Here is a 19,006-nt window from a genome sequence, read left to right as displayed (position 1 = left end):
CTGGTAATCACTAGAAGCAGTCCTGGGGGACTCTGACCACCATGGTACAGCCCTCAGAACACATCCTCACCCTTCACCTAGTGCCGTCTGGCCCAGCTGGTCATCCATCATCAGGACTGGTCCCCAGAACAGTGTTCCCCATCCACAATCCCAAGAATGAATGTGAGACTTGTTAACTGTTTTTGGCATATCGAATGTGTCACGGGGAGCTTGCCAGGCTTTGCTGTGGGGGCGGGATACTCTCAGTAGCTTGCCAGGTTCTCTGAGAGAGGCGGAAGAATCGAACCTGGGTCGGCTGCGTGCAAGGCAAACGCCCTACTTGCTGTGCTATCGCTCCTCACAATGTTGTCCTCTTTATCCTGTAGAATGTAAACTTCTACTTCTCTACCAGTGACCACCAGTGCAAGTAAAGCTTCCATTTTGAAAAATGCCAACACAATAAACATTTCTAATTTTCCTTATATTGATATGGTATAGTGTGTGGATCAACTTGCGTATATGTAGCCATCCTTACAATCCTAGGATGGATCCTACTTGGTTATGGTGTATGAACTTTTTTGATGAACTGTTGAATTCAGCTTGTTAATAATTTAAGAAACTTATAAAATATTTTCAATTTAGTCTCAAGTTCATTGACCACCATGACTACTGAGTGGAAAAGGGAGGTTACCCTGCCACCTGGGAAGAAGAGTTAGCAGAGAAAGCCTGAAAGCCTGGAGCAGATGCTCTGCATGCAGGAGCCCCATGTCCAACCCCTGCCACTGTGGCTGGTTCCAAATGCTGTTGGGTGTGGTTTCCAAGTGCAAAAAATTAACATTTAAAACTCAACTTGGGGCAGAGAGGTGGTACAAAGGTTAAGGCATTTACCTTGCATGAGGCTGTTCCTGGCTCTGAATATGGTCCCTGTTCCTTCCCCCCCCTCCCCCCACCCGCCCCACACACGGCTGAGAAAAACCCCAGAGCAGGTGTGGTCCAAAAACAAAGTTAACCTGAGAAAGTTGCTCCAATCTTCCTTCTGCATCAGGCCACCTGGAGAAACAAAAACCTTTTTCCATTTCAGAGATGCATACCACTCCGTGGCTCCCTCCGCATGACCCAAAGGCATGTAGTCATACCTCAATCTCCCACCTCCCCTTAGCTACTACCAAGGACTTCCTATCGTCTTCCTTGAGGCTGGAATACAGCTCCTTCAGCGTTCCAAACACTTAACTCATTTTCCAGTTGAAATAGAAAACATCCTCATGTTGACATGAGACCATGTGCCAAGTTCTTGTATCAACAGAATAAGGAGACCTACTGTGGATCTACTCTCCATTTTTTTTCTTTGGTGTGGTTTTGGGGCTGGCCATACCTAACAGTGCTGAAGGTTTACTCCTGGCTCAGGGATCCCTCCTGGCACTGCTGTCAATACATGGTGACAGGAATCAAACCGGAATCAGGTGCATGCAATACCAAGTGGCTTACCCCTGCACTCTCTCCAGCCTTGATACGCTCGTGTTAAAGGTCATGAACCCGTAATGATCATTAACAGAGGATGCAAGGACAATGTGACAGTGATTACTTCTGAAGCTCTTGAAATTGTCCCCCCACCTAACCACACCAATGCTAGCTAGCACCCAACTAGGGTCCAACTAGCACCCACTGTCTCAGGTCAGATCAGAGGAGAAACAACAGGTGAGGCTAAACAACACACCAGTCCTTTGCTGGTTCGGCATCAAGAAAGAATTCATAGTACACATCCTGACTGCTCATCAACTCTCCAGTCGTGGCAGGGGCCTAGATACTGGACAAAGAAGGAAATCTCTCCCTTTCCCTGAACAGTCAGGAAAACCTTCCTGCTGTGTTGCTTCCCCTTATCAAGTCATGGAAAACTTGGAAACAGGACTCGGTAGTTAACATTAGCAACATGATTTTGTGAGCAAATATACCGGGTTTAGAGAAGGAAATCGTTGACTAGTGGTACAAGAAAGGCCGTCTTCTACATCTGTGCTGGGCTAACAGTCTTCAAAGTGATCTGTACATGAGCCATAGCATCTGGGAGTGGGAGCTTGGAACTGTGTCTGAATTGCTGCCTATCATGTCTTCTTAAAAAAAAAAAAAGATTCCCACTGCTGAAAGGGGGCCAAAACAAACAAGCCCTAAACACTACACTGACCTTCTGGTATCTCAACAGATAAACCTTAGAATAATCTATTTCTTGTGACGCCTTTCCTATTCTTTAGCCTAGCAAAACCATTAGAAACAAGGAAAGTGAGGCTTTGCCCTGGCTTTAAAAAGGATTTTAATCCTATTAATCTAATCCTCGTTCCTTGGGCTTTTTCTGTGGGCAATATTTGAAAAGATCAAATACAAAAATCTGCAATGAGCGGCAGAATAGGTGCTAAAAGGGGGCGAGCGCCCTCCCAAAGTCCTGATGCCCCATGCCATCCCATGCCTACTCAGAGCCCTTGTTCTGGTGCCCCCATGCCAGCTATGCCTGCTCAGTGCCCTCCTAGACAGGCCCCTCCCAATTTCCCTTCCAATGACTTGACTTTCAGCCTGGTGCGTTCTGACATGGGATTCGGTGGCGTCTCAGACATTCCAAAGATGAAGTAGCGCAGAGTTGTCTATTATCAGGGATTTCATTTGTTCCCCAACACAGGGGCTGTGGTGTAAACCCAGTGGGACTAATCCCCTCAGCGTTCAAAGGAAACACCAGATTTGATAAACAAGGCACCATGGCTGACCAGGCTTAACTCAAGCTGAGAGCTCCATCTTCTTTCAATCCTAATTAAGAGCTTAGTTTTGCACCATTAGAAAAGAAAGACACCAAACCACTGGAACGTAGTTTATGTACATTTATGGCTTTATACAATAATAGCAAAGATTGTTCTTGTGTCTGTAAGTACATCAGCGTCATCAGGCACTTCTCTGAGAGTATCAGAACTGGAATATGGAATTTGAACTGTTATTGAACTCAAGGAACAAGATGCAGGAGGGCGTGACTTGTCCTGACAGGACTCAGGTGGCCACGGCTGCCACATCCCCAGACCGTGTCCCACCCTCAAGGAGGAGGCCAGGTTTGTTTTCATGAACCACATTGATTTTTTAACCGAATAATTACTTTCAAATTCAAACCACCAGGAAAAGCATGTGCTCCGAAGTCAGTTCTAAATGTAGAATGCTTAGGAGCTGAATGTAAGATTTCCAGGAGGGGGGTGGGGGTGGGGCAAGGGTCAGGGGCAGTCCTGGTAACATTCAGCAGGTAAGTCCAAATTTGAGATCTTTGGGGAACTGTTTCCATTCTACATGCCCTTCTCCTCTTCTTGGGGCTGTCCACTGATTTACTGCTCGCTGGGATACAACATTTGCTAATGAATTGAGACTTAGCCTGTCGAAGTAGACCTTTGCAAGTCATGTGTCTATTACCTAAATATATTCCATACAGCTATATTACGGAAACAATACTTTATATTTAAAATATTTGAATAGCTCTATAATACAATATGCTTTTAATAACAGTACAAACCAGAGGAAATGAATCAAACAAGGCTGCATAGGTGATATCATTTGCACATTTCACAAAGCAATCATGTACAATAACTGATATACTAATTATTCCAGAAAGTCAGTATTCGTACAGAAAAAGGATTACCAGAGGTCACATAATGTTTGCTTTCAAAACAGACAAGGTGCTTTTTCACTGGACTTCACTGTACCCCAGGAGAGGTACCCAGGATTCATGTCAGAATTTCAACACAAAAGAAAACCTGGGAGGGGGCGGGGGGGATATTTACACAGACCGAGGAGGAAGAAACATCCAAGTAGTAAGATCTCAACAGTGATTTTAGCAGTAGTTGCTTCTTTGAGGAAGAAATGGGGGGGGGGGGGGGGGGGGGGGCGTGCGCGCTCTGAGGCTCACTATGTAAGGAAAGGGATGAGAGGAGGGGCAGCAGAGAACAGGAATGACAGAAGTACTCTGGCACCAAAGAATCCCATCTAAATGTGGGAGGATTGAAGATGTCTCAAACCAAACACCTCTGGGGGCAGCCAGCAACAAAGATGGCCAGAAAGAGGCTGCTGGACGAGTTTTCCAAACAGGTACCCCAGCAGGAAATTTCCAACAGAGCTGGCCTCTGGGAAGCCTGACAGATACACCTGTGTTTCTGTTACATCTGTAGGATGATGCTGAGCCTGCAGAGATGCGATTCACATGCAGGACAAAAAAAAAGTGAGTGTGATCTGGGCTGAATTCATACAAATCGGAGTCTTCTGGAGAAGGCAAAAGGAACACTTCTGTGCACCTGTTCCTTTTATCCTGTTGGTTTGGGGCATTCCACGTGACCTGAGAATACTGATGGATTCAATGGGAGGAAAACCAATTACCTAGGTCTGTCAGTTATGGGTAATTGGAGAGTATTAAAACTTAATGGTCAAAATTATAGTTTAGGTTGTAAAAGGCTAAAGAAATGCTCCAATTTTGTACTTTGAAAAAGGCTTTTAACTATATCCAAATATACAGCTTAGATCTGGTTAGTGTTTTTTTTTTTTTTTGATTAATTGCTCCCATTTTAAAACACATTCTTTTCCATTTGGTAGCCATTTGCACTCATGAACATAAAACATTCTATAAATCACGAGTCCCACTAAAAAAAATTTTCCTTCTTGAACTCAAACTTCCACAGCACGCTAAGAACTATGCCAGGTAAGGAAAGGAGGATGGAATCCGGGGCTTCGCCTAATCCTTATAGGTAAAAGCTGAAGACAAAGCTCCCGCCCCAGCCAAAATTAGAGCATGGTAGTAGGTGGGAAAACTCGGCTGAAGTTCAACTTAAAAAATGAGCTGAGCAAGGAGTACAATTTGAGACACAGGCCCACCCTTTCTGATCTGCACAGAGCACAAGGCCTCACGGGAGGAAGTGAAACCTCTCGGCATTCAGGCATCTGTGAGAAAGACGTACTGCGATGTGGTGCCCCCAGTTCACAGGATGAAAAAAAGCTGATGACATTTCTTTAGAACACATACATGAAAAAACATACTTAGTTCTCTTAAACATGACACGCAAAATGTCTATACCTATACATCACTTGCCTGTCAAAATAGGGCCATAAACATTGAGTATGCAAGTATTAATTACAACGATTTTAAGATTAGTCAGAAACATCACCACGCAGCATCCCAAGTGTACAAACCAGTTAAGCATGTATAAAATTAGTACTAATCCAGTTAGAAATACAAAAGGAAAATTACGGATGCTGCCTCAAATATCTGGGATTCCACAAATTTACAAGCAGACTATGTAACAAAGTAGACTCTAGTTTTAAGAAAACATTACAATTCAATATCTATTCCAAAATGATCTCAAGTCCCCCACAATAACATCAAAAATCATTTATCTGGAAATTAGAACCATTTAAATGTTTGTACAAATTTGCAAAACAAAAATAAACCAAAAAATAGAAAAGACCTGTACAAGGCTGGCATTTAAAACCACCCCACCCTACCCCCCAGAGTTTGACAAGTCCGTTAGTTCAGCAGATTGATAACAGGCTACTGGTTCTCATGTGAATTATGTGGCAGTATGAGTAGGTCAAAACTGTTCAACAGAGGTGCAGAATGGAGAACTAAGTTCTTTGTGATTCATCAGTTCAGCAGAACACAGGTAGTACAAAGGAAAGTTTAACTTATCAAGGACATGAGACCATCACAGTATTACAAAGAGTATAAACTTTTCTTGGACCAAATGGAGATTTAAAAAAAAAAATACACACACATACAAATACAATTCTGCAGCTACTGCTTATATACAAAACTTGAAAGCACACCAGGATCTGAAAAGTCTTTTCTGCAATTCTATGGTGTAGTGAGTTTGGCACTTCATTGTAATGAAATTTCCAATGGCACAGTCCTTATCTACAGCAGCACATAACCTGCAAACATGGGGCAAACATCCTGTACAGGAAAAGTGTCTTCGTTGCCAAGTCTGACGAAAGGAAAAAAGAAACGCTTTTTTTTTTAATCAAGAAAACGAAAAGGAGGGGTGAAGGACATCTTTGGACTGTTTCCCTCAGTTCCTGCTGTCAGACAATCTTAAGTACTTTTAAGCATAACCTAGAAGGAGGAAAAAAAAAAAACACAAATGAAAATGTAGCCGAATTCACATCAATTCAACTTAATGCATTAAGAATGATAGACGTATTAGGAGGAGAGCACACGGGGAGAGTGAGCTCCCACAGCTCTGTGATCATCCTATGGGAAAATTCCACTATAAAGACACACACACAACAATAAATTTTTGATTTGTATCCCAAATACTCATTTATTGAAGCTATACTAAAAAAAAAAAAAAAAAAAAAAAAACGCAGTCATTCTGACTATGAAAAAAGTATCTGGGGCTGGAGTGATAGCACAGCGGGTAGGGCGTTTGCCTTGCACGTGGCTGACCCGGGTTCGATTCCCAGCATCCCATATGGTCCCCTGAGCACCGCCAGGAGTAATTCCTGAGTGCATGAACCAGGAGTAACCCCTGTGCACCACTGGGTGTGACCCTAAAAGAAAAAAAAAAGAAAAAAGAAAAAAATATCTTTCCAACAGTTAGGAGGCTTACTTTTGGATTCAAAAGGAAAATTTTATAAGCTGCAAAAAGGGGTGGAGATGAATAATTAAAGATGACTCTTCCTAAGGGGCAGCTTACTCAAGTCATAACCCTGAAGATACATGACATGTCTGTGTTCCTCTAAGTTTTACTTTCAGGGAAGTCTGATCTTGGGGAAAACTTACCCGCTCAGTGACTCTTAGCCTGACACCCAGCTATGTGTGGTTGTCTTGACACTGTGTGGGAAGCTTTGGTTGGGCAACACATTGTCAAAGTTAAAATCCAACGTATCTCCATCCATGAGGTCATTCCGAATGATAGATTCCATGTCACAGTCCAAGCGCTCAATAAACATGCCATCCAGGTCACTCGGGAGCTTCTCCTGGTGGAGGAGGCCCACCCGGCCATAACCATTGCAGCTGCTCACTGAGGAGTAGCCCCCCAGTGTGTTCATCGGCATGGGGTGGGAAAGAGGCACTTGTAAAGCTGTCTTCACAGGGGCCAAGCGGGTCATCCCCGAGGGGTGGGGCATGGCGTGGGCCAAGGCGCGCCCATTGACGGCAGATGCTGACTGAGCGTGTCCAGGGTGGGTATGGGAGCTGGGATTCATCATTTTGTTATGAGATGCCTGGCTGCCATAAGAGGGCATGACTGGATTCGGACCCATCAGCACATTCTGCCCCAGGACTCGGCTGTTGGACTGGGCCACCCCGGGATCAACTGGTGTCATGATGTCGTTATGGGGAGGAGAGTCCGAAGTGAGTAACTCCTTCAAGAGCCCCGGGGCACAGTTATACTGTGTCATGCCACCGTAACTTGATTTGTTGTCCTGAAGGGTTTGCATAGGCATCTGAGGCAACGGGCTCATGCTGGATTGGCCGTACGAGTATTTTTGGTAGTTTGGGCTGGGTGAATTCAGACTGGTGTTGGGCGGCGCAAAGGAGTAGCACGGTGTCTGCTGCATCATGCTGCCAGGCGAAGACTGGGTGGAAACAGTCAATGACGTGGGCGAGGAGAGGAGGTTGAGATTATCCAGAAGGTTTTCCATGTTTTCGGGGTTGCTGATCTCAGACAGACTGGGCAGAGTGGAGGCCATCTTTGAAGCAGACGGTGGGTACACCATTGAATGCACATCCCCGTCTCCAAGGTCATCCTGCTCAGTCATGATGGGGGAAAGTCGCCCACTAATAGTACTAGCATTTGAGCTGGTTCGAGGGCGAAATGTACTCCAGTTGTCAAAGTCATCGTTGCTGTGTGAGCCGGGGCTTGCGGGCCACTTAGGAAACTGAGACCCAGGGCTGTCCCCAGCGCCCTCCTGGCCAGACTGCAGGGATGCTTTTTTCTTGGCAGCTCGGCCGCGGCTCTTAGCAAATTTACTGTTGTTGTCCATGGACGCTGCTCTTCTCCTGGGGGACTTGCCACTCTTGCCTCCCTCCGGGTTGAGCATCCACCAAGAACTTTTCCCAGTTCCTTCATTTTGCACTCGGATGAATTTGCTATGTAGAGACAGATTATGACGAATTGAATTCTGTAAAGAAAAACACATCATGTTAGAGAAATGAAACCTCCTCCTTAGAAAATTTACTGTTATATATACATTCCTACTTATTCTATAGCTCCTCACACGACTGTCAAATCCCTGAGGTCGCACATATCCATTTGTATAGCGTGAGAAGCTGTGCACTGCTGAGCCTATATGACTATGGCAAAGTCATAGTCAAAACGTACTCCTGGTTAAGAACTGAAAGACCAAAAGCTATCAAGATTGAATTCATCAAAATCGAATTCATTTACATCAGCAGCCCCCAAATTTATTTGGACCACTGCCCCCTACCCTTTTGGGGGGGGTGGGCAGATTACTCAGTGACTTCCGGGAAATCTACCTTCTATTTTTTTCTTTGGAAAAAAAAAAAAAAGAGGGGCTGGAGGGATAGCACAGTGGGTAGAGTGTTTGCCTTGCACACGGCCTACCCAGGTTCAATTCCTAGCATCCCATATGGTCTCCTGAGCACCGCCAGGGATAATTCCAGCGTGCAGAGCCAGGAGTCAGCCCTGAGCATCGTTGGATGTGACCCAAAAAGCCAAAAAAAAAAAAAAAAGGCCCCCCCAATTCCATACAAAGTTACAATTCTCCCCCCACCCCATTGGCCCCTCAGGGGCATGATTACCCACTTTGGGAAACATTGGCTTTTATCGCTTCTCGGCCTTTTGGCTAAGATCAAGTGTAGTGTGTAAAATTTATATATTAAGGAAATATATCTTAGGGGCTGTAGCAATAGCACAGCAGGTAGGGTGTTTGCCTTGCATGTGGCCAACCCAGATTCGATTCCCAGCATCCCATATGGTCCCCTGAGCACCGCCAGGAGTAATTCCTGAGTGCAGAGCCAGGAGTAACCCCTGTACATTGCCAGGTGTGACCCAAAAGGCAAATATATATATATATATATATATGTAATATATTTTATATATATATATCTTAGTTAGGAAAGTAAGGAAAACAGCATCTTTTTTCTTTAAGAAAGTTAGACCAACTATGGGGGTATTATAGTCAAATGATGTTTACTCCCCTGCTCCCAAGAATAACCAGTAATGTGCAAGAACAGCCCCAGGATATCAGACATCATGCACTGTATTAAAAGAACTCGAGGCTTCAATCAATCTCAATATCAAGGACAGCTCAATAACTAGCTTGGACAAATACACCACTCAGAAACTGAGTTTTTTAAAAAGGGCAACTTGTAGATTCCAATCTGAGTTAGGCCTTCAACCCAACACAGGATCCCCTGAGCACTGCCAGGAATGATCCCTGAGCACAGAGTAAAAAGTAGGTGCTGAGCACCACTGGGTGTGGCCCAAAGACTGCAAAAATAAATAAATAAAATAAATAAATAAATGCAGGGAATAGAAAACAAAAAGGTGGGAAGGGGAAGAAAGAAGAGAAAGATGGAAAAAGAAAAGAAATAACAGAAGGGGAGGAGGAGAAGAAGACGGAACACCGATTCTCACTTTCTAAAAGAAATAGAACCCAGATCTGATTCATCAGGGCTAAGACATCCACATCCCCAAGTGCCCTCTGACCCTCTGTTCTACATTCCACCCCGGGATTGCAACACAGCAGCTACGAGACCAGCCCTTCTGTCAGGTTATACTGCACTGGGTTAGATGGGGCAGAATAGGGGGCGTTCTGGGCGGGGTGTTGGTCCTCTGCATAGCTACCTGGCAGCAACCAATTTCTGTTGTTCGAGACTTCCAATACAAGAGAAACTTGGAGGACAATTTGAAGTCCATGCAAAGATCTGTAAAGAGGCCTAAAAGAGCCCGAGCCCTAGCCGAGTAGTCCATGTCCTATTTCACTCCTAAACACCACAGGAAGTTTTACACACAGATCCGTAGGGTCCCCAGAGCCACACCTCATCAGCTGAATCCACCAACACCTTCAAATCAAACTCTCAATTCCACCTTAAAGAAGCTGGCCTGTCTGAGGAGGTTGAGCCTTCGGTGTTTTCTACACACTCAGTCTGGGCACTTGCACAATATTCCACCTTGACAATCTTTCTCGTTGAACACATAGACACTGATAAGCTCCGATGAAATCTCTGGAGGGGAGGAAGCTTGACTCCTGTTGCGCTCACTTTTCCTCAATGATATAGGGGACAGATCAGCATAGATAGCAGCTTCCCACTGTCTGCACTGAAGAGGGAGGGGCTGGTGCAGCTCTACAACACACATCATTATCCTGGGTCACTTGCAAGTGCGATTGGGGGGACATTTTTAACAAGAGTAGAGAACATTCGATGATGGTACAAGTCATCTTTTCCAAGTTCAGGAAGCACTAGTAACTAGGGTGGGACGCACGTTTAGTCTTATCTCCCCCCTCCCCCCAAGCCCACAGTAATCCCCAACTTATCAAAACATCACGCTGCATATTTTTCTTAGAGGACATTTCAGGTCGCTCTTGGAGTAATAGAGCTGCCGTCTAACTTTGCCAACAATTAAAAAAAATTTTTTCCGAACAGGAAAAGGTTTGCTATGCAGGACTTGTTACATAAATTCCTGTTTTTCACACAGCCAAGAGGATATTAAAGAAGCTATGATTTTCACTCGGGGGTAGGGAGAAGAGTGGTGAATAGGTAAATCTTGTAAACGCGTTGCTGTTAATGATGTTATGTCTGCAAATCTCTGCCCGACACAGCTAAGGCCCAAAGGGGGGGAAACGCAGCTTACATCTGTGAAACGGCAGCACAGCAACACAGGTTGGTGCTGAGACGGGCAAATGTGTGAGGGGAAAGACAGGATTGGAGGACAGAGCACTAGAGCACACGAACCACTTACCCAAATCCTGAGTTTCTGTTTGACACCCTTAAGAGAAAGGGTGCTTGTCACCCTTAAGAAAAATATTGCCAGTCAGCAAATGTCCTCTCCCCTAGCCTTCTTTCTCTGCAGTTCCAGCTGAGCTCGCTTCTCCTTTGCACACACTCCCAACGGCCTGCTCCCAACCTCCCTGGCCAGCTCAGAGCAATGCAGTTGCAGTTCACGCAGAGGAGCCCGGACCCAAGGAGAGAAGGGCGAGGAAACAGATGATCGGAGGGGAAGGAGCCACACCTGCCCGGTAAAGAAGCCGTTCAGCTGTTTCCCACTCTTGGGTATGCGCCTTCATGCACTCGACAGACAAATTCCAAGCTCCTTAAGGGGTACCAGGCTAGAGTGAGTTTTTATTTTCAATCTCAAATTCCCTGACAGATGGTTTTACACACAAGATATATTTAACCAATGAATGTGTATGATGATTGACACCAGAAACATGACAGGGAAGATGTAATGTCTTACACATCTTCTAACCATCCATTCAGATGCCATTTGTCTATCCATTCATGAATTCATGCCAAGGAACATTTACTGTACCTATTCTGTGCTAGGTGCAGCAGGGAACCCAGAAGACACCGAGTCAGCCTGCCAGATATTTTATCATCTACCTGAGGAGAGACTGAGAGACTAAGTCCAGGCAAGCAGCTACTTGGGGCAGCAGACCCATGTCTCCCACCAAAAGTCCCCATGCTCACCCCACTTCAGTGCGAGCTCAGTGTCTTTCCTTCTGGAAATTATGCCTTATTATCCCCATCCTATCCTGTGACAAAGGACTTTAATTACTCGCCACGATTCTTTCTAATCCTGCCCTCCTGATCCCCCTGGGCCATGTCCAGCACCCACTACCTTATAAGTTACGGGGGTATGCAGAGATTTGGCCTGTCTTCATGCACCCTGCATCCTCACAGCTCCACCAAATAGGCACTCAAGTATTCACTGAGTGGATGAGCAGGTCCCCTGTTCGTAGGACTGATGACAAACCAAAGAATATAAGCAAAGAGTTTATCAGCTGATCTTGCACTTAAAGAGTTTCAAAAGCATATCTGTCTGTATTATAAATATCAGTCTATTTTTTTTCATCATATCTTGCACTGCTTACACTAACATGACTTTTTTTTTTTAAACATTCCAAATAATGGGGCTGGAGCAATAGCATAGCGGGTAGGGCGTTTGCCTTGCACGCAGCCGACCTAGGTTCTATTCCCAGCATCCCATATGGTCCCTCGAGCACCGTCAGGAGTAATTCCTGAGTGCATAAACCAGGAGTAACTCCTGTGCATCACCGGGTGTGACTCAAAAAAAGGAAAAAAAAAAAAAACCATTCCAAATACTGGTAATATAGGTCAATTTGGAGGTAAGAGTTAAGATATTTTATTTCTAACTAGACAGCATTTAAAGTGTTGTGGGCAGATGTGAACGAAGGACTTCAGAGGTACACAAGCTGGCCTGTTACTACCCATCAGGACCCTCAAGCTTTGCAAAATGTTGCCCGCAGCACTTAGGGCAGAAGATCACGCTGAGCTGTGGACTCCGGCCCTGCCAGCTACCAATTCCCGCACGCCAAGGAAGTGGTGGGTATTAGCACAGGGCTGCTTCAACAGACCATTGGGCATTTCCTCTGGGATGGCAATGTGTGTCTGAGTTCTGCTGACTTGCTACTTTCCTGCCTGCAGGCCCCAGAGGCCATGAGAAAGTAGAGGTCAGGAGCTACACTGCTCCAGAATGCTCCCAAAGCCCAGGGCAGGGAGGAGGACAGTCAGCCTGAGGCCAAGACAGGCCCAGGAAGTCAGGTCTGGGCCTGATATGTGACAGGACAGACACACGTGCTTCTTGATGGCCACCTGTGACCCACCTTTCGGAACTATACCACTGTATGGCCTGTGACCGTTATCATAAATATCCAAAGGGCCTTTGGCAGAAAAACATTTCCCCATCCCTGGTGAAGCGATAATCAACCGGCCATTGAAGCACAAAAGTAAATCTTATTCTGTACTCCATAAACAAGTGCATTCCTTCTAAGTCTGTCCCTCTCTCTCTGACTCATTTCACTTAGCATGATACTCTCCATGTCTATACACTTATGACTTCATCTCTCCTAACATATGCATAATATTCCATTGTGTTGATGCACCAAAGTTTCTTTGACCAGTTATCTGCTGTAGGACACTTGGATAGAGAAGGGATCACTAAGAAAATGATGGCTGGAGGAATCAGTCGGGATGGGAGATGTGTGCTGAAAATAGATAATGGACCAAACATGACCTGCTCTGGCCTCAGCTTCTCCCTGTCTCCAGTGCGCTTGTGCTGGACACGCAGATAATGGCTCTCACAGGGCTCTGCCCTCCCTGCTCGGTCCTCTCCTCTCTGCCCATCAGTCCAAGACCACGCATCTCTATGTGCAGCACAGCGCAAAGCAAAACGCAACAGTCATTTAAAAGGAACCCCTTCATATCACAAAGCCCTGCCCTCCGACTTTTGGGACAAGGGCAGGGAAAGAGGGGAGGCTATGCCACAGGGAGCACTTCTGGTTCCGGGCTCAGAGGAGCCAAAAATGGCAAACCTGGGAGAGCAGCAGGCAAGGCAGGCATCTAGTTCACGCTGGCCCCTTCAGATTTTCTATCTAGCACGGCCCTCCCGTTGTTCATCGATTTGCTCAAGCGGGCCCAGTAATGTCTCCATCGTGAGACTTGTTACTGTGTTTGGCATACTGCATGCAAGATACTCCCGGTAGCTTGCTGAACTCTCCAAGAGGGGCGGAGGAATCAAACCCGGCTTTTGCTGGGCCAGCTGCATGCAAGGCAAACGCCCTACCGCTGTGCTATCGCTCCGAGTGGTCTAAGGCGCCAGACTTTCTATCTGTAACTTTAAAACTGCTTTTGGTACCTTAGAAGAACCCAGTACAGAGGTATTAAGTAGACTTCTTTTAACTGAGGCTCAGAAAACAAACATATTATCTCGCCAGATTCGAGCCATGGCGGGGTGGCTGCACACTCTGCATCACTGATGAAAGCACACCCCGGCTTCTGCATCAAAGGAACAAACGCAAAGCTGAGGGTCCACATGCGCATCTTGAGAAATGTAAATTGTGTCGCTCACAAAACTATCTTCTGCCTTAATGGGTAATAAATTTACCAAACAGATTCCTCCGCTGAGGCTGGAGAGAGAGAGCATAGTGGGTAGAGCACTTGTCTTGCACTCGGTGGGCCTGAGCAAGTCTCTAGCGTCCTATATGGTCTCCCGTGCATCTCTAAGAGTGATCCCTGAGTGCAGAGCCAGGAGAAAACCCCTGTGAAGCCCCAAAACAACAGACAAACAAAACATTCTTCTTCATGGCAGGGAATTATGACAAGTGGAAATATGAACTGCATGGTCTAGAGAAAAGATTATGGGAAATGGGCTGGGATGTGGGCCCCTCGGTGTGATCCCCGCAACACGCATGTGCCCTGGAATAGTCCCCAGCCAAGCCCACAGTTGAGAGCTGAGAACACACCAGCTAAAAGGAAGAACTTTAAAATAAGGGAGTAGAAGACAGGAATAAGGAACTTCTTCTTCTAGAACTTCTTTCAAACAAAATGTTAGCCAAACTGGACTTTCCCAAGAGCATTATCTAATTTTTGTGAGGTTTGTCCCCGTGTGCAAGTGCTTGCAGATTCCTGATGAGGGATTTTTCTCCCTCCTCCTGCTTCCTCCCTTACTCCATCTCTTCCTATAGGTCTCACAAGTGAAAATAAATTTAGGAGAAAGTAGGAATAAACTCTACTCAACAGAGTTCCCATTTGGAGTTACTAATAAAACAGTGATTTTATAAAACAAACCACTTGGGGCAGGAGAGATAGTACAGCAGGTAGGCAGCAGGTGGGGTGTGTGCCTTGCACACAGCACACTGGGGTTTGATTCCAGACCACCAGTGTGGTTCCCCGAGCATCACCAGGAGTAATTCCTGAACATGGAGGCAGGAGAAACCCAAGTATTGCTGGGTGTAGCCAAAAAACTCCCCCCCATCAAATTAATCTAAAAACAGTAATAGCATATAAACCGTTTAATTTGCAAGCAGAAGGAAAAAAATTACCTTCTGCCAATCATTCACTTTAAGAGTAATATCAACTGATATCAAAAGATAGTATATAAACTTTAAAAGGTGAATTTTTTTTAAAAAAAATTTTTTTGGAGTCACAGTGAGATACACAAGTTGCAAAGCTTTCACGATCGGGTTTTGGTCATACTATGTTAAAGGTGAATTTTAATAGAATAGCTCCTCTACCTACTCACACATTAGCTAAACCCCAGCATTCAACTCTTCTATAAAGATAATTTCATTCCCCAGAAAGCTGAACTCCTTTTCTGAACCTCACTAATTCCAAAGATTCTCTTGCCCTCTAGTCTGTGAGGACCACTTCTCTTGAAATTTGAGGGCTGTAGAAAGGTTATGCAGTCTCAAAAAACTTGTCTGCTGGAAGCCTCTGAGAAGGTCGATGGTACTAGTATGCCCACAGAATGTTCTGGGAAGTACAGTTTGGAAAGATTTAAACTGCAGGCAGAAAACTTATAGGGGTTCCTTTACAAAGAGCAGAAAGACAGAGCTACAGTCCTGGCAGAAAAGCAGCAAGTGTGGAGATCACGAAATCCCTCCCCCACCAAACCAATTCTTTGCTTTGAATTCTCAATCCACCGTAGATGCGCATTTAGCTCTACACAGCTTTTTTCTGACTCAAACCATGCCAAAGAAAGGGAAAAATGACTACATAAAGTAGTTTCTACCAAAGAAAGAAGGTAGGAGAGATCATGCTCTCATGTAAAACAGAACCAAAAGAGACTCATTCTAAGAATTCAGAAGCACCGCAAGAAGTTTCATGTAGTGAGAGGTGTGTGCTCTGGGAAGCAGCGGCAGGGGTCACGTTCACAGCGGGCCCCTCTACGCCAGCCATCTGATCTCCACCCCAAGTCTTGGCCTGACATCCCTGGGACAGCAACGAGAGGCACACTGGACGGTTGGGAACCGAGGAGCATGACAGACATGAAAAGCACTTGGCCATCACCTGATACAAAGCGGAGGAAATAAAGGTTGGCTGTTTCGTTATAGGAAGTAACGGAATACATAAACAGGAATTGTTAGGCCATCGTGTATGGCTACCACTTGATTGAAAACCATTCATCACAAACTTCCCGTGTAACAGGTTTGTTTCCATGTTCTCACATCTGAGCTGCAATCGTGACAGAAAACATTGTTTTCCCTCCTAAGAAGATCTTAAATTTCATGTTTTGAGTAGTGGGTTGAACTTGTCCTGTTGGATTCCTGACGATCTTATGTCAGAACGTGTGTCCATGAGAGACGCACCAGTAAACTCACATCTATGTGTCCAGAAGAACAACGATGAGGACAAAAATTGGTTAGCCACCATGGTTTGCAGAGAAAGAACCCCGAGAGAGGCCCCAAGAGATCAGGGCTTTAAAGAACATCCTGCAGAACATTTGGGTTCTGAGGTGACAAATCAGGAAACAAAGAATGCAGAGACAGGCACTCCTTGAACTAAGAACAAGGACTAGAGCTTGCAGTGGAGGAGTTGGGCAATGCTCCTTGGTGTGCTTAACCTGGAATCAGCTAATGCTCCAAACTGAAATACTTAAGAGCAGAACTTCAGTCAATAACCTCATACAGTTAAAATTTAAATTAAAAAAGTCTTCAGGGATAGAACATAAAATTTACTTAATGATATGAAATTACACCAAGCTTTTACTTTTCAAAAGGTCATAATTAAAAAGCAGCACTGTTTCCCTTTACTGCATCCTACAGGAAACTCCCCTATCAAAAATGCCACGATTTTATGAAAGGAAGGGCAAAACCCTTAATTTTCAGAATGTGAAAATGGCAATCTTTCTATCACTATTAAATATATGTGCTTTTTTAACACACTATCAGGAACTAAGAATTCCAAAAGATTGACCCAACCAAAACAACCCAGGTAAAATTGAAAGATGTAAGCATCTTCTTCCCTTCCACTCCAGATCACATCCCTTTACCTCAATCACCTTTCCTCAACGACCTCTGTAAGAGCTGCTGGTATGAATCCCTGTTTCCCTCGGGTTTGGAACAGAGAGGATGCTTTACACCGGGATACCACTGGGCCTTGCGAGTCAAGGAGTCAACTCTCAAGTGAGTGTCATCATCTCTGGCTAACGCGGTCCCGAAGGTAGGCAGAGAGGAACTGGCTAAAAGTTTCATTTAGCTGAAATCCCTTAAAAGGCTTGTTTTCTCTGAAAGCTATCTGTGTGCTCCTAAGGATTTTAGCGTGGAGCTTGTTTCTCCTGGGATTAATCTAGTTTCCCCGGCAGTGAGCAGACAGCCCTGGTGATAGTCTAACCCACTTCCCTCTTTCCCCAGGGAGGCAACAGAGAGCAGGTAGCCTCCCCCTGTGCAGCAGGTCATCTAAAGTGGTTCCTTTTCAAAAGTTCTCACTGAATAAACCACCCAAAATATAGACAGATATAGACAGTCTCTCTCTCTCTCTCTCTCTCCCCCCCACGCGCGCGCGCATTCTGCCTTAATGACAGTTTCAGCCCCACCAGAATTGAAAATTAAAAGGAAACTCATTTGTTCTTTAAGTGATTCTGCTGTTTCCTAATGAAAATCTTTGTCTATTTTATAGGCCATACCACTTTTCTCATCTTCAAAGGCACTATAAATGAACTGGCTTACAAAGCGATTAACTACCTTCTGGATCTGGCTATTGAAGGATCAGGAAAAACAAAACCACCCAAAACAAAGAACACACCAGGATTTATTTTCTTCTAATGAAAGAATTTAAATCAGGCATAAAATAAAGCCTAGCAAATCGATAGTTTGTTCAATTTTAAAGTTTTCTAGGGACTGGAGTGATAGCACAGCGGGTAGGGCATTTGCCTTGCACACGGCCAACCCGGGTTCGATTCCCAGCATCCCATGTGGTCCCCCGAGCACCGCCAGGAGTGATTCCTGAGTGCCTGAGCCAGGAGTAAGCCCCTGTGCATCACCGGGTGTGACCCAAAAAGCAAAAAAATAAAGTTTTCTAAAGTTACTGACAAAATAAAGTGAATTTTGAGGTATTCTGTCAGCAGCAGTGAGTTCATTAAACCTGTTCATGTAGGGTATTTTTTTTCCAAGACACAAATCTAAACTACTTACAAAAGCCAATGTAAAGCTTTGTGACTATAAAATCGAAGGCAGAAACATTGTCATTTTGACCAATTAAGAGCTCTAGAATAACATCCTATCCATAGGATCTTATCACTACTTATCCTAAATATGGGCTGGAGCGATAGCACAGCGGGTAGGGCATTCGCCTTACAAGCGGCCAACATGGCCGACCCGAGTTCGATTCCTCCGCCCCTCTCGGAGAGCCCGGCAAGCTACCGAGAGTATTCGATATGCCAGACACAGTAACAACAAAGTCTCCAATGGAGACGTTACTGGGCCCGCTCGAGCAAATCGACGATCAACGGGAGGGCCTTTACTTACTTACTTATCCTAAATATATTTACTGGAAAATCATGGATTAAGATCTTAACTATTGCCCAAGAACTACTATTCTTAGTAAATAGAACTTAGTAACTAGCACACACTAGAACCAAATGATGGTAAATAAATTCAGGCTTACAAAAAGAGCAGCTAATTGCAATAATGCATAAACTTTTGATATTCATTATCTGTCATGCAGAGTATTCTTATGTGCCCAGAATCTTGAAACCAGCTTGTTCATTCTGAATAGAAAGTCTAATTCAACACTGATTTGTGACAACTATGTATCAACTGTCTTTGGCTGCATCTCCCTAAAATCTTAAAGAGTTTTAATTCCAAGTCAAATAGTTATAGAAAGTTCATTGTCTGGCTCACTAATTACAAAACATTTTGGGCCCATTTATTCTACATTAAAGTCCAGTTCCTCCATGTTGGGAGACTGGGTCTTAGCCGTCTGTGCACAGCAGGGATCCACCAATAAGCAGGCCACAGAAAAGGCATGTCTGCAGCCCTGCACGCCACTCTTTCTCTTAAACAAAGGCTCCGTTGACACCACCAGTTTTAAGAGAAACCA

The 19,006-nt window shown here is 44.8% G+C and overlaps 1 protein-coding gene and 1 pseudogene across 1 annotated transcript in view; one reads left to right on the top strand and one right to left on the bottom strand.

Moving 5' to 3' along the window:
- Positions 1-2,813: 2,813 nt before the first annotated feature.
- Positions 2,814-19,006, bottom strand: part of FOXO1 (forkhead box O1) — an 87,552-nt gene continuing 71,359 nt past the window's right edge. The window contains exons 2-3 of the mRNA XM_056126204.1: positions 6,761-8,103; positions 2,814-6,091 (exon numbers count right to left, since the gene is read on the bottom strand). Coding sequence (XP_055982179.1) covers positions 6,775-8,103 — 1,329 coding nt within the window. The 3' untranslated portion in view covers positions 2,814-6,091; positions 6,761-6,774. The remainder of the gene's footprint in view (positions 6,092-6,760; positions 8,104-19,006) is intronic.
- On the top strand, positions 8,768-8,916 carry LOC130034885 (uncharacterized; annotated as a pseudogene).

This window comes from Sorex fumeus, unplaced genomic scaffold (assembly GCF_029834395.1).
Source record: "Sorex fumeus unplaced genomic scaffold, SorFum_2.1 ptg000061l, whole genome shotgun sequence".
NCBI classification, from domain to species: domain Eukaryota; kingdom Metazoa; phylum Chordata; class Mammalia; order Eulipotyphla; family Soricidae; genus Sorex; species Sorex fumeus.
Note: the sequence above shows the minus strand (reverse complement) of the source record. Positions and strands in the feature narration are given on the sequence as shown.